The sequence below is a fragment of the Myodes glareolus genome, chromosome 13, assembly GCF_982192425.1.
Source record: "Myodes glareolus chromosome 13, mMyoGla1.1, whole genome shotgun sequence".
NCBI classification, from domain to species: Eukaryota; Metazoa; Chordata; class Mammalia; order Rodentia; family Cricetidae; genus Myodes; species Myodes glareolus.
This window is the reverse complement of record NC_142038.1, coordinates 29146765-29163071: the sequence shown is the minus strand read 5'-3', so window position 1 is coordinate 29163071 and position 16307 is coordinate 29146765. Positions and strand designations below refer to the sequence as shown.

The following is a 16307-nucleotide window of genomic DNA, read 5'->3' as shown; positions in this document are numbered from 1 at the left end:
ATGCAGAGTACTTGGGTCAGTCCCATGCAGGCTCCCCTGGTGTAGGTTTAGTCTCTGTGAGCCCCTGTGAGCATAGGTGAGTTAATTATGTGTATTTTCTTGTGATGTCCTTGACCCCTCTGGTTCCGACAATTCTTCCTGCTTCTCTTCTGCAAGAATCCCCAAATTCAACCTAATGTTTGGCTGTGGGTCTAGATCTGCTTCCATTAGTTGCTGAGTGAAGCCTCACTGATGACAATTGGATTAGGCACCGATCTCTGTATATAGCAGAATATTGTTAGGCATTACTACATCGACATTTTCCCCTCAAGTCATATTAGGTTCTATGCTAGGTCTCTGGGTCATCCAACCTGCGGGTCCTGGTGCTCCAGGCAGTATGAGGGGTGGGTTTAATCTCCTGGCATGGGTTTTAAGATAGATTGATCATTGGTTGCCTGCTCCCTCTGTCTCTAGGCTACCTTTACCCCAGCATATCCCATAGGCAGAAAAGACTGTATTCTGTGACTGGGTTAATTTCTCGTTCCTTCCACTTGAAGTCTTAACTGGTCATAGGAAATGGTCAGTTCAGGATACGTGTCCAATACTGCTAGGAGTTTTAGCTGGTTCATCCTCATAGATTTCTGGGAAATTTCCTTGCACCCGGCTTCTACCTGACTTTGAAGTGCTCCCCAGCTTTTCCAGTAGTCGCTTTCAGTACTCTCTCCCTCCGCCACCCACCCCTCAATCTGATTGTTCATGTTTCCATTCCCATCCACCCTCAGTCCATGCACAAAATCTTTTCTATTTCCCCTTACCAGGGAGATCTGCATGTGCTCCCATGAACCCTCCTTGTTATCTAGTCTCTCTGGGTCTTATGGATTGTAGCATAATTTATTTTATAGCTAATATCCACTTATGCGTGAGTATACACCATGTTTGTCTTTCTGGGTCCGGATTTCCTCACTCAAGATGATATTTTTTCTAGTTCCATCCATTCATCTTCAAATTTCCTGCTGTTCTTTGTTTTTTAACAGCTGAGTAATATTCCACTGTGTAAATGTACAAACTTTCCTTTATCCATTCTTTGGTCAAGGAGCATCTAGGTTGTTTCCAGGTTCTGTCTGCCTGCTTTTTCTTATGAACTAGGACCACCTGCAATGGCAACTCCCCACAATGAACTGGGTCCTCCTACATCAATCATTAATCAGGAAAATGCCTTCGAGATATTCCCACAGGCCCATCTGTTAGAGGCAGTTCCTTAGTTGGGGTTCCCTTTTTCTGGTTTTAACTCAAGTTCACATCAAATTGTCAAAAAATTACTTGGTATAAAAGGTAAAATCATGATCATGATATTAATAATAATAGTAATTTTACATCTTGAGGAATGGGAAAAGGTTTGTAACTGTTTTATCTGGAAGAGCAGTAGCAAATATGTAGTATCCAGCAATGCTTAGCTCTCCAAAATCTAATCCATACGCTGAAGGTCATGTTTCAACCTAGCACTTCTGAGCTGGAAAATTTATTTAACTCACTCAAGCCTCTGCTTCTCTTTGATTGAGAATGACAATAATTGTACTTGTGGGTGTCATGGGAAATGTCACATACAGTCACTAAACAGCAGTGCCTTGACATAGAAGACAGCCTGGCGCTCTGTTGGCTAGTGTTGGGACTGCATGGTACAAGGCTTTCAGAAACGGTGATACCAGTTTCTTTTTGTCTCAAAGGAAACCGTGTCATTGTAACATATATTATTATTTTAAATATTAAACAGCTGGTATAAAGTGGATGAAACCGCCTGGTTCCCACTGCATTTAGCAATCCATTTTTAATTCCATGCATTAGTCGCTGTGTTTTGCTAATAAAGGGCATTAAATACAATACCAGATCAGCAGTATAAATATCTCATTTGTTTTATTTTCGGTATAGGATCCAGAACATAATGGTTCATCAATAAATGTTTTTAAAACCTCATTTGATGGGGGCATTCAGAGACACTCAAGCAGAGAAGAATTTTTAAGATGGTTTGACACAATTTTTGCCATACTGTTTCAGTGTTCCTGGACAATCATTAGTTAATAATACAAATCTTTTCTTATTCAGTTTCAACTCCGGAAAACTGCTGAACAGCAGTCGCACTGATAACAGATTATGGAGATGCTTTACTTCCATCATAGGTTAGAACTTAAACTATTGCTCAGATCGCTGCAATACCTTGCTCAGCGCAGTGGGGAAGTAATAAGTCCCAGATACATTAGTTGTTAGGGGCAAAACTGAAATCAAAGTCTCTTAATTCCAGTGCCAAAATTATTTTGGTTTTTTCTTTTAATGTCTGTCTGTTTTTAATCGTAGTGATGTCATTTGAGAAAATACCAATTATGTCGTTTTGTTTTCTGTAAGGAGTGAAAAGGCGTAGAAGACTTCCTGGGATCCCAGCTGTCTCTCTTCAAATACTTGTTCACTCCTTTCTCATATGAGCAATAAAACTTTGACCAAATTTTATTTTATGAAGAAAATAATTATTACCGCTAGACCTTTTGTTTCATTATTGAAGTTTTCCAGTGGGAATAAAATTCTAGCAGCATTCAATACTTAATGTAATAAAGTTTATTTTATTAGCTTCAATTGCAGACTTAAACAAATTACAGAATTCACATTATTCCTTGGGTACTATATTGGTTTTCAAGTTGTGCTCAAATCATTACAAAATTGATCTTCATATGAACTGCAACTAAATTTTTCTTTCTCTTATTTCGGTATTCCTGAAACTACCATTCAGCCATTATCAGCTAATTCCCTGTTGTCATCTTTAGTTATTTTGGTTTTGTTAGTAATTCTGGGGGAGAAAAACTGTTGCTTCTGTTCGGTCACACCTTTTGTAGTCTGGAAGGATTAGGATGGGTCAGTGAGATTCCCAGGCTTTTCAGGGGGGAAATGATTAAGGATGGCTGAGGCTCTCCTCTGGCTCATCAAACGGAACTTTTCCACTCTAGAGGTGTTCTAAACCTTTCGCTTTCTAAAAGATTCCGATTTCCCTGAAACTCTACAGAAATATTAGGAATATAGATCAGAATGCCTTTCCATGTATTCTTACCCCATAGACGTTTTAGTTATTTTTTTGCCTTTTTAAATAATATCTTTCCTGGAGGTCTCAGAGGAAGCAGAATTTGTGGCAGGCTTGTGTCACAAGCAGGAGGATCTGGTTTGAGCTCTAGTGCCCACCGCCCACAATCCCAGTGCTGAGTAGTACAGACAGAAGGCTCACTGGGGCTACCCTGTCAGCCAGTTTAGCCTAATCTGCAAACTCCAGCCAATGAGAGATCTCCCCTCTGGGGTGGTGGGTGATGTTTCTGAGGATGGCATCTGAGGTCTTCCTCTGGCTCAGAGAAAATAAATGCATACAAGAAAATAAATAGCAGATAATCAAAACCATGTGTATATTTCATCAAAACCTCTGTACACCATTCTTAGTGACACTACATAGGGGTCTCTATGCTTTAAACCATTATTATTACACAAATTGAACACACGTAGTTGGGGCAATATGGAAACCTAAATTTTACTTTTCTTAAACTCATTTCTTTACTTCTGTCTGACTTCCATCTTCTTTAATTTATTTGAGGTTCACCTCCCCATTCCCTCCCTTTCAATGCTTCCCCTACCCTACCTCACTATCACCTCCTAATTTCATGCTTTACATTTTAAAACCCACTGAATTCACTTACTGCTGCCAAGTGTGCATATATGTATGACCTCTACACAAATGGGTCATGAATAACTCATTACATAGAAAATGGTATATTAAAGAGATAATACTTGGATAAACACAATCGTATTCCTCTTACACATAATGTTCTTATTTTTAAGATAACTGTATTTTCTCAATCATCTCAATAGGTAGTGACTTGAAATTCAGACAGGGAAATCAGCAAAATAACTCACACACCCTTTCTCCCCCCAGTGTTCCATCACCTGCGGCAAAGGGATGCAGTCCCGTGTCATCCAGTGCATGCATAAGATCACAGGGAGACATGGAAATGAATGCTTTTCTTCGGAGAAACCTGCAGCCTACCGGCCGTGCCACCTTCAGCCCTGTAATGAGAAGATCAATGTAAACACAATAACATCACCAAGACTGGGTAAGCCCATCACAGTGGGTGACTGTCAGAAACATAGAAATCCTTTTAGGTCATTTACTTCCTTAAAGCTCGGCAGTTATTAAACTGTGCTATCTAACTTGGTTCTAAGTTGGGTCTATTTTAACATACTTAGTCCAGATGATCAGAGATGGGTTTTTGCTTTGTTTTCTGTTTTCACTTTGTGTATTTATTCACTTATTTTTTTATTTCATTTTACATTTGAATCACAGTTTTCCCTTCCATCCCTCCTCTGGCCCCCATTGCCTCCCACCCCAACCCACCCCTCATCCGCTCCTCTCTAAGGATAAGGCCTCCCTTGGGAAGTCAGTAAAGGCTGGCACATTAACTTGAGGCAGGACCAAGCCCTCACCACTGCATTAAGGCTGAGCGTATGAGCTCTATATGACTCGGCAGGTAAAGGTACCTGCTGCTGAGCCTCACATTTGAGTTTGACCAGAGATGGATTTTTAAACATTTCATAAAGATTCCTTTCCTTCTGTGAAGTATTTTCTCAAAACTAAGTCTAGGAAAGACTGACGGTACACTACTTGAGGTCAACATTTTTTTATATTTTTTTTATTGATTTTTATTGAGCTCTACATTTTTCTCTGTTCCCCTCCCTTCTTCTCCCCTCCCCTTCAACCCTCTCCCATGGTCCCCATGCTCCCAATTTACTCAGGAGATCTTGTCTTTTTCTGCTTTTCATGTAGATTAGATCTATGTAAGTCTCTCTTAGGGTCCTCATTGTTGTCTAGATTCTCTGTGATTGTGATTTGTAGACTGGTTTTCTTTGCTTTATGTTTAAAAACCACTTATGAGTGAGTACATGTGATAATTTTGAGGGTCTGGGTTACCTCACTCAAAATAATGTTTTCTAGCTCCATCCATTTTCCTGCAAAATTCAAGATGTCGTTATTTTTTTCGGCTGTGTAGTACTCCATTGTGTAAATGTTCCACATTTTCCTATCCATTCTTTGGTCGAAGGCATTTAACTTGTTTCCAGGTTCTGGTTATGACAAATAATCCTGCTATAAACATAATTGAGCACATGTCCTTGTGGCACGATTGAGTATCCTTTGAATATGCCCAAAAGTGGTATTACTGAGGTCAACTTTTTAATGTTGCAGCAGAATTTAAGCTGCAGTCTAGTCTCACACTATCAACTATGATAATGTCTGTGGGTAGGGAAAGCTTTGAATAAACCTTAAATTTCTCCATGTCCAATGCCCTCCTTTCTATCTTGAATGCAAATTTTCCTTAAAATAGGCAGCATAAAAGCAGCTTTCTGTAAATAAGCATCTAAGTCTACACAAGAAAAGTGAGGTACTTTTCTTGCCTTTGAGGATAGAAGTATAAATTTACAAGCCCTGGCAATATTTTAACATGATATTTAATACAATACTTTTTGTGTTTTTTAAAATTAATTTTTAAATTAACATAAGAAGTGACAGTTTTTTGACATTTTCATTCATACTTAGTTCTGGTTGATCTACCTCTTCCTTCTCCATTTCTTTGCTACCAGCCACTGGTACCCACTGTACCCTCCATTCCCACGGTCACTGGTACCCACCATACTCTTCATCCCCATGACCACCAGTTCCCACTGTACCCTTCACCCTCACAGCCTCTGGTACCCACTGTACCCTTCATCCCCAGTATTGTTCTTCCCACTTTCATACCCTATGTGCTCTGTTTCTCTTCCCATCCTACTCCCTTCCAGCCTCTCTTGTTCCTGTTTCAGGGGTCACTTTTCTGGCCTCTATCCACACTTCGCTAACAGAAATACACACAAACACACACACACACACACAGCAATTAAAACCTGGGAACCACGTATGAGAGAGAACATACAGTATTGGTTACTGACAATCTTTTGTTACTTATATTTTAATGTTATGAAATATTTTTGTAGCTAGTCTGAGTTCTTTTATATAATCTAATTTATAATCAAGAAGTATGTCTTCTTGATTATATATGCAGGTGGCCTATATTTGCATGGAAAATCTTAATGACTGCATTATCCTTTATATCTGTGGCAATTAGTACTTTTAACATCACTTCTACCTGGCAACCAGTGGATTAAGTTTTTTCACCTGTGCATATAACTTCCGGGAGAACAATGTAAATGATATCACTATTTAAATAATAGATAAATAAAAGGGGGCAATTTATCATACGTACTTTTATATTGTTAACGCAAAATTTAAAGAAGTGGGTAAGCTTGTTTTTTTATGGAAACACAACAATTCTTTTTGAGTCTAATAATTAATGTTTCCTTGAACTAATTAGTTAAAATAGAATAACATTAATCAAGACAAAAGTTAAACAGTTCTAGGACAGGTACCTCAAATGCATGCTTTGAATAAAATGCAACCATTTCTATCAACCACATGGAATCTGTGAGGTATAATTTAGGAGAAAACCAAGGAATAAAGGGAGGGGTTTTGTTAAAATTACATATCTTTTACTTGCTAGTCTTTGAAGGGTATGTTGGTTTCTCTTTATTGCTGCAGTAAATAATCTAACCAAAAGTGAGTTGGGGAAGACAGGGGTCATTTATATCTCCATCCATTGTGGCCGAGGAGAAGTACGGCAGCAGACCATAAGTTCAGTCAATCACACTTTATGGATACATAGGGGGCAGAGAGAGAGAAAGTGAGGCCAAACCGTAGAATCTCAAAGCCTATTTCTGGTGTCTTACTTTCTTCTCCAAGTCTCCATGGCTGAAATGTTCTAGATCCTTCCCATGCAGCACCAACAATTAGGGATCAGAGTGTTGAAATCAATGAGTTGATGGGAGATATTTCTCATTCAAACTGTAAGGATGGTGTACCTTAAAACACAAATACCATGGTTGGGAACTTTAAGTTTTATAAATTCAAATAATGAACTGAATTTGAACACAAAAGAAAAGAAAAACTGCTGCAAAATGAATCTCACAACAGATGCTGGGGCACAATTTACTCTGTCACTGAAGCCAGATCTTCAGTACAGAATTGTCTAGATCACATCTTGCGTCCTAGCACTGGTGATAAACCCCTGCAGAGCTCCGTCACTAGTGAAAACCAGCATCTATACTCAAAAGGCCAGGACTCACTCTCCACAGACTCTGTTTCCCTTCTTGCCATCTGGGAAAGTGTAACATACAGTAAACCTGGGCACATTTTCATTTTTCTGTTTCTTTGTAGTTTCATCCACAGAAATATTTATTAATATAAGATCCCATATTGATAAATATTGGTCAGATGGGATGGGACATGCCTCTCTTCTCAGCACTTGGGAGGACCAGAAGGCAAGAGGCTTAACAACTCAAGGCCATATTTGGTTACATATGGAACTACAGAACAATATGAGCTACAGAGTGATACTGCTTCAAAGCAACAAATGATTACTTGTAGATACAGAAAGGAAGAGAGAATGCTTTTTTTTCCATTTAAACCTAACTTCTAAGATCTTTGAAGTGACATGGTTGCAGACAATTATAATTTTGACACTCAAACTGAAACCAGACCCTATTTAAATAATGCATACAGGGGCTGGAGAGATGGATCTGTGGTTAAGAGTTCTTATAGATCTTGCAAGGTCCCCAGATTTGATCCCCAGCACCCACACTGTGGCTCACAACCATCTGTAGTTACAGTTCCAGGGGATCTGATGCCCGCTTTTGATCAGGTCAGGCACCATCTCATGGTACACATCCACATTTTCAGACAAAATTCATATATATATATATATATATATATATAATACAAAATAAATAAGTCTTTAATATGTAAATAATACACAGAGCTACGATAGATATGCTGGTTAATCTTAGTCATCAGCTTGAGATCTAGAATCACATGGGAAGCAAGCCTCTTGGTATCCATGATGGAAAGTATTCTGACTACGCTATTTGAGGCAGAAAGACTCACCCACTGTGGGTAGCACCGATTCCTAGGGTGGAATCTTGGGCTATATGAAAAGGAGACAGAGAGGTGAGCACAAGCGTCTATCCCTATCTGCTTCTTGGCCTTGAGCCCATATTGTTTCCACTGGAATATTTTTTATCAAAGCAACAGGAAGAGCAACTACCACAGATGATCAACAAACGCAACTGAAACTTAAAATCTCTGCTGCACATTGGCTGTGAGCAATCGGTTTGCAGTAAGCGTCAACTCTCCCCAGCTAAGAGCATTATATACTCACCCTGATGGCAGGGTGGGCAGTCTTTGTCTTACATGTTCTGTCAGGCAAGATACACAGGTTAAAAAAAATGAGACAAATTAATCCACAAAAATTAGTAAAAGTTGTTCCTATCGATGGCACCTATGAGCCTTCCCGGGGTGAATTCACCTTGTTCTGTTTCCCAGCTGCTCTGACCTTCAAGTGCCTGGGAGACCAGTGGCCAGTGTACTGCAGAGTGATCCGGGAGAAGAACCTGTGCCAGGACATGCGGTGGTACCAGCGCTGCTGTGAGACCTGCAGGGACTTCTATGCCCAGAAGCTGCAACAGAAGAGTTGACCTCTGGCAGGCTGGCCAACTGGCTCGTAGCTTTTCGCTATTACATTATTTATAAATACACACACACTAGCATGTTTTTCAGACCAAATATTATCAGATTACATATAATTTAATCAAATTAATTTATTTGCCTGCCAAACATCTAATGTGATGTTTGTTTTGGGTTATTCAAACATTTTGATTTTTTACTATAAGGTTTCATAAATAATTTTATGTGAATTGAATAAGTTAGTTCTAGTAAACTAATAAAAAAGAAATGATAATTTTTTTTTTCATTTAGGGCTGTCTGAAAGGTGCTATTTTCTCTCCACCAATACCATTAAGTTATCCAGTGTGTACACTACCTTGGCATGATAGCTTAGCTATATATGCAGAAAATGACCTATTTTCTTGTGTCCTGCTGCAGAACCTGCCCATTTTCTGTAATCCGCAGGAAATGTGTAAAGAGAACAAACCTCACAGTCTTGAACAATCTAAGAGAATGTATTCTGAACTTGATTCAGATTTAGAGGCAAGTATAGGAGACCTTCTACTGTAATGATACTTTTATGCTAATAGTGGGAAAGTCAAGACAGAGACTTGGATCATGTTCGCAAACATGCACTTGAACACAAGTATTGTGACCATGAAGCACTGTAATGATGTACACTGAATCACCATTGCACTGTTGGTGTGGGTGTAGAGAAACTGTGACAGAGTGGCAGCATCCTACAAAACCTGTCTTATTTTAACACGCCATTAGAGTGTAGCTTTTTTAAATATTTCAGATAAAGAAAACGTTGGTCCACCTACATCCTTACATCCCGTCGAAGATATATTGATGTGTAGACTACTTAGACTCACAAGTCATGTGAGCGAAGGTAGTGAATATTTGTTCTCCTTTTCCCTAGGAATAAGAAAAAGGAAATGAGAGTCAAATAATATTTTGATAGTTCCGTTGTGGTTTTCCCTTAAAAATAAAAATTATAGCTCTCTGAAACATTCAAAAGATATCTTAATTTTTTTCTTGTAATAAAATATTGTACATGATTCACATGGTTCTTTAGTTTTTGGGTGTTTTTTTTCCAGTAAAATATGTGGAACATTCTTTGGGGAGAGAGTTCTTCACAGGGCTGTCCGCATCTCCACACTTGGCAAAAAGAGGTGCTATTTGCCCCTGTTCTGAAAAAATCTACTGCAGGAAGCAGGCAGAGTGGACCACAGGGAGACAGAGGGTCTCTTTTCTGGAGCAAAAGGAACGTGTGTGTATTTGAGTCATTAACTGTTTATGTTCCCTAAAATTGAGGTCCCTTTTACAGTACAGCCCACTACACGTTCAGAAATCTGCTGACCCTCTCTATATTACTGTTGATACAAACAAAAACAAACAAACAAAAAAACCAAAAAACAGCACAATTCTCATCTTAAAGGGAATAAAAGGTAGCTTATTCCAGATCTACATATGGATGGCCAAGGCCTAGGAATTCGGATTTCAGTTACCTTAAATTCCATGATCCAATGCAGAAGCAGTTTCAGGAAGTTTTTAGTTTCACAAAGAAAGTGACAGGATTCAAAATCAACTTATAGAAGCCTGTAGCCTGAGTAGCAAATCATGGGAACACTGCCTTTCATAATAGCCTCAAAAAATTATGTAGGAATAAACCCAACCAAGTGGGTAAAAATCCTCTACAATGAAAACTTAAAATCTCTAATGAAAGAGATTGAAGAAGACACTAGAAGAGAAAGACCTCTCACCCTCCTGGAGTGTCAGGATTAATTCTGTGAAAATGACCATTCTACCAATAGAAATCTACAGATTCATTCATATCCCAATCAAAATCCCCAAGGCATTCTTTACATTAACCATAAAATTCATATAGAACCAAAAATCTCCAGACAGCCAAAGTAACATTGATCAAAAAGAGCAATGCTGGAGGGATCACTGTCCTAGGTTTCAAGCTGTATTGTAGAGCTAAGGTAATAAAAAATCAGCATGATACTGGGACAGAAACAAGCGCGTAGACTAGAACAAAGTAGAACACCTAAACATGAATACACATAAGTACAGCCACCACATATTTGACAAAATACGCCACACATACACACTAGAAAATAGCATCTTCAAGACACGATACTGGAAAAACTGGGTGCCTAACAGGTGTAATAATGGAATGAGACTCTTGTCGATCATCCTGCACAAAACCAATTCAATTGGAGCAAAGACTTCAACATGAAACCTAAAACTCTAAACTGCTGGATGAAGGTATAAGCAGTCCCCTACAATACGTAGATGTAGGATAATGTTTCTGAATAGGATGCCATATGCCCAAACATTAAGACCAATAATTGACAAGTGCAACCTCATCAAACTAAAAAGCTATACTGAAAAGAAAGCCACCGAGTGGGAGAGAATCTTTCCCATCTATACATCTGACATAGGATTAATATTGCAGAATATACAAGGATATTAATATTACATACTGGGTTGACCTTGTATACTTGTATTCCATTGACTGTTCACCAAAGTCAGCTGATGAGAGAAGGATCAGATAAAACCTGAAGGTATTGTACGCTTTCACTCACCAGAGACTTTTGTCCTCAAATGATGGGCTCACAAGCAAAGAGGCAGTGGTAGCGTGGATGAGCTCTAAGCTCTTTATATATTCTAAAACCATAAAGTCAAGAAACAAAATGACCCAATTTATGCAATGAGTCAGAACAAAGAGTTCTTGAAGCATAAAAAATGACTAAGAAATATTTTCAAAAAAGTGTTCTACAACCGTCGGGAAATGCAAATTAAAATTACTTGGAGGAATTTTCATCTTACCTCGGTCAGAATGGGAAAGAATAAGAAAACAATTGTCAGTGAATGCTAAAAGTCACGTGTAGAGAGGGATGCATCCACTCTGGAAATCAGTGTAGAGAATTCTCAAAAAAATTAAACAAACCTACTGTACGTCCCAGCTATACCACTCCTTAAGACATACACAAAGGACTCCATACCCTAACCCATGGATCCTTGTTCAGCCATGTTCATTGCCAGTCTGTTTGTACTTACTAGGAAGTGGAGACAAACTAAATGTCTTTCTGCTGATGAATACACAATTGAAATGCAGTCCGTATGTACTGTGGAATACCATTCAGCCCTGAAGTAAAAGAAAATCATAAAAAGAAAGGCAAAATTATGAAATTAGCATGTAAAAAGATGGAACTAGAAAGTACTATATTGAATGAGGTAACCTAGACCCAAGAAGACAAATAGTGTATGTTCTCTTTACTCGTGGATCTTTGATCTGAATCTTTAGATGTGAGTATATAACCTCCCATAACTTCAGAAGCCAGAATGAAGAACCACGGGTGAGGGAAACTCTAGAGAGGGGAATAATCGAACACAGACGCTATAAAGGGGGACTGAGCAAAAAAAAGGAGGGAGTTGTTAACTGGGGAGGGGCATGGGGAGTCAATACAGAGGGAGAGAGAGGTAGGAGGGATAAATACCACCAATGATGTTCAAAAATAGCATCAAAATTATATTATTCTACATTTACTTAAAATTACATACTGTGTGTGTGTGTGTGTGTGTGTGTGTGTGTGTGTGTGTGTGTGGTGGAGGCCCAAAAATGTGAGCCTATTTCCACCTTGTCTGAAGGTCAAAGAGTTTCTGCTTGCTTGGCTGTTGCCATTTAACTCTGACCAAAGGTCAGGGAGTTGAAACTTCATTCTATTCCTTCAAGGCTATTGCCTGTTTCTCCCTCAAACTAAGTTCCCACCTAGATTTAGAGCAGAGAGTTCTGCTCGCTCCAGGTTATTGTCAGCAGCTGTGGCTAATAGCCAGCTCTTGTATTTCAGGTGTAGAAAAGTAGATCCGTTTCTACCTCAAGCAAAAGTCTAAGGATCCAACTAAGTTCATAGTCCCTTAGGAAGACAGCAGTGGATTCCACCCAGAGAATGGTTTGCCTAGAGAATGCTTTGGTCTAGGGTGTGAGTGTTACTTGTCTTCTTCTAGCAACAGAATGCTTAACTAAGAATGTAGCCTGCAACCTACCAGTGGTCTGTTCATTTCCTTGTATCATGTTAATAAGGTTTTTTTTTTTTTAAATCTTACTCCTGTCTTTTGGGGTTGGGGTATTTTAAGCAAATGGAAATTAATTACGGTGATTCAGTATTCACTGTACTCACTCCTGGTACAATCCTATGTTTTCTGTTTTATCATTTTCACTTGTGTCTTCGTTCTCTTTATTACTTTTCTAATCCCCATGTCCCTACCCTCGTAAGTGGTATATTTGTTAAAGCTGGTCTCCAACAGTGTGTGTGTACGTGTGTGTGTGCATTTTATATGAAGTCATGTCACCTCCACCCTGGTGCTTTCCCTAAAAGACATAAACTACCTAACAAAAAGTCCCAGTGCCAGGGCCGGAGAGAGATGGCTCAGCGGTTAAGAGCACTGCTGCTCTTTCAGAGGAGTAACGGTCGGATCTCAGCACCCATCAGCTCACAATGGTCTGTAACCTCAGTTCTAGGGATATTGCCCCCAGAGGCACCACAAGCAGACAGTACATTTACATACATACAGGCCAAACACTTAACACATAAAAATAAACAATTCTAAAGAAAAAAATTGCTAGGCTTGGGAAACCTACTTTTAAGTTTTTGATATGTGAAGTAAAAGAAACTCCCAAACAATTCAGACTCCTGGCATTGCCTTTGGTTCCTTCCCAAAATCATAGTTAATATCGCATTGCTAAATACAGTGCATACTTAGACACTTATGACAAAGGATTGGAAGAATTGAGTTGGATCGGACCTAGAAATGTCGTCCCTAGGGACTTGCTCTCACCATAATGGAAGGAGGTAGAAGAGCTGCCAACGAAGAACAGCAACCAATAGTGCTGCCGAGCTGTAATGCTTACAAACCACAATGACCAGAACAACGAAATGTCCCGAAAGGTACAACCATGACATTTGTATCCTAGGGAAACCAATGGACTATCTAAGTGCAGTGTATGGCCATACAAAAGGTGGACTTCATGTCTGCTAGTGTAAACCTATTCCACCGCCAATGGCTGATAAGATGCCACACACAGACCCTAAATGAGAACCTGCTCTTGCCCCTTTCCTAAAACAATAAAATTTCTTACTCCATTCTAAATACCCAACCTTCTGCCCACAGAGACGTGCAGTCGCCATGTCTTATCAAAGAAGTTTGTTTCAGTAGCAGATGGACACTGTTACAGGCATCCACAACTGATCAAAATGCAGGGAACAACTGACCATGGGGTGATCAACCATCACTGATAATGTTCAAAATAACTTCTATACCTAGGGTCCAGAGATGATGATGAGAGAGGGGACAGAGAGATTGTAAGACCCGTAGGACCCGGACATCTTCTGTAATATAGTGTCTCCTATATATTATACAGAAGCTGCACCCAAAATATGATCCATATGATGAGCCAAACCAGACTAGCACAGTACCAGCACTGGTGGCCATACCAGTTTGGATGGGGAAATATCACAAGGCCCCATTCCTAAAGGAAAAGGTACAGGAAGTTAATGATTGCTGAGAGAAAGAGAATCAGTCTTCTCCAGGGACAAGATGCTCCCTAATTGATTATCCAATCCCAAGAGATCAGTCCTAAACACATAGACATAGGAGCAATAGTCAAGGAACTCAGCAGGTTGTAGTTAAGAATTTGTGTGTATATAAAATCATAATAATTAAGATTGGAGGCATGAATTTAAGAGGGGTTGGAGGAATTGGAAGGAGGAGAGTGAATGTGGGGTGGAATAATATAGTACTCATATGGGAAATTCTAAAAATAAATTAAAAATAAAATTTTCTCCAACAAATAAATTAATCCATTATTTTTTAAATTCAGTCTTACATGAGTACTCAGGACTGGGGAAGCCAGATTCTTTGCCAGATATAGTCTGAATAGCATCTAGTCCAAGTGTTTCCTAGAATTCCCATTCCCCTTTATACCCTTATGAACTGGGCCTTCACCTTGTGTTCCAAGCTCTCCCCAGAATGGCTTATTGCATTCTGCTTACAGTTCCAAACCCTTGCATCTTCCTAGGCAAACCAATTCCCAAGGTCTGAGATCAGGTTGATAGCAACAACAACCTCATGTTTGCCACCAATTTTCTGTTAATTACTTGTTCCATTGCCATCATAAAATGCCAGACTCCACAACACAGAAGAAAGGGTTTATTTTGGTTCACAGTTTGAGGGTACAGATTATTATGAACAGAATTTGGTGGATGGGGAGTTCAAGGCATTTGATCGAGTGAATTGCATTCACTTGAGGGTAAGAGCACATGGAATGCCTCACCCACAGTCAAGAGTGGATCTTCCTTTAGTAACTGAATCTAGACCATATCTCATAGGTGTCCAAGGGATTGTCTCCTATGGAATTCTGAAAACTGTCAAATTAGCAATCAATACTAACCATCACAAGAGGCTTTTTAAATAAAGTTATGAAATACATTATCAATCAGACAAAGGTGAAAATAAAGCTTCAAAGGAGGGAAAGTAATATTTTGCTAAGGAGACTGTAAGGATTTTCTGGAAGGTTCAGTGTCACCTGTGACTCAGATGATTCATAGGCACGCAAGAGGTAGAAAAGAGAAGAAAACTCTTAGATGCAAGCAGACTTGTCAGACTGGGGTGACGATGGTGTGAAGAATCAGTAGGTAGGGAGGGGATAGTTTTCCTGTTCACACCATATAGGCTTCAAGAATAGCGGTAAGAAATGCTGAGTGGTGGGTTTCAGGGTAAAGACAGAATGTGAGGGAAGATGGAGCGCCTGGGATGCAATTAGCAAATGAAGAGACAGCGCACAGAGCAATACAGAGAAACCTGGAAGAAGCCTAAGGAGAACCAAATACTCACTTCACCTATGTCATACTTTGGCTAAGGGAAGGGTCTAATCAAATCTATTTGGATGTGAGTTCTGTGTCTCCACTTGCCAACACAGAGAGCCAAAGACAAGTGAGGCTCTTCTCAATGATGTGTATTTTCCCCCAAGGAATACTCTCGGAAGAGCAGTCTGAGAAACATTTGCTCATTAGATATGTTTTGGCAGCAGCCAGACTTATCAAGCACACGATAAGCACATAATAAACTTGGTTCTTGAAACATTAGTGCTTTGATTGTTTTGTTATTAACTCTTGTTGTTAGTGCCTATTGCTTTCTCTAGAAAATAGTGCTATAACGATGCGTAAGTTATATCAGTCATTATAAACTTCATGTACAAAGTATTCACGCAGAAAATGTCAACTTCTTAATTAAATTTATGACTCTAAGTGGGTCAGGTTTTTGTCAAATCACATACTCTTGTAATTTTTTTTTTGTATAAAGAAAGTAAGTGCTCTCCAGTGTCTTGCTTGATTTAAGAACATCCTTATTCTTGTAAGCTATATGGCACCCTTCTGAAATCTATTCCTGAAACATTCCACATGTAACCACATTGCCTCTGGAAGAGATGCCTTCCTACTACATCAGAAGGGTCCATAGAATTGGTGGAAAAACAAACAATTGTAGTCTGTTAGAAGCCGTTGATACATCTACCCTAAACCGGTCTCGCAAGAGGGAATGCTGCTCTCGCCAGATGAAATCCCATCCTTTCTAGGTGGAGGAGTAGGCCATTTAGAGTAGTGTCCTGTGCGTAGAGAGCATGCTTATATTAAATTCATCAGTTGTTGGCTAA

The 16307-nt window shown here is 39.3% G+C and overlaps 1 protein-coding gene across 1 annotated transcript in view; it reads left to right on the top strand.

The window, feature by feature from the left end:
• Nucleotides 1-9600, top strand: part of Adamts19 (ADAM metallopeptidase with thrombospondin type 1 motif 19) — a 185299-nt gene extending 175699 nt beyond the window's left edge. Inside the window, exons 22-23 of the mRNA XM_087896043.1 lie at nucleotides 3938-4115; nucleotides 8468-9600. Coding sequence (XP_087752169.1) covers nucleotides 3938-4115; nucleotides 8468-8619 — 330 coding nt within the window. The 3' untranslated portion in view covers nucleotides 8620-9600. The remainder of the gene's footprint in view (nucleotides 1-3937; nucleotides 4116-8467) is intronic.
• Nucleotides 9601-16307: the final 6707 nt, after the last annotated feature.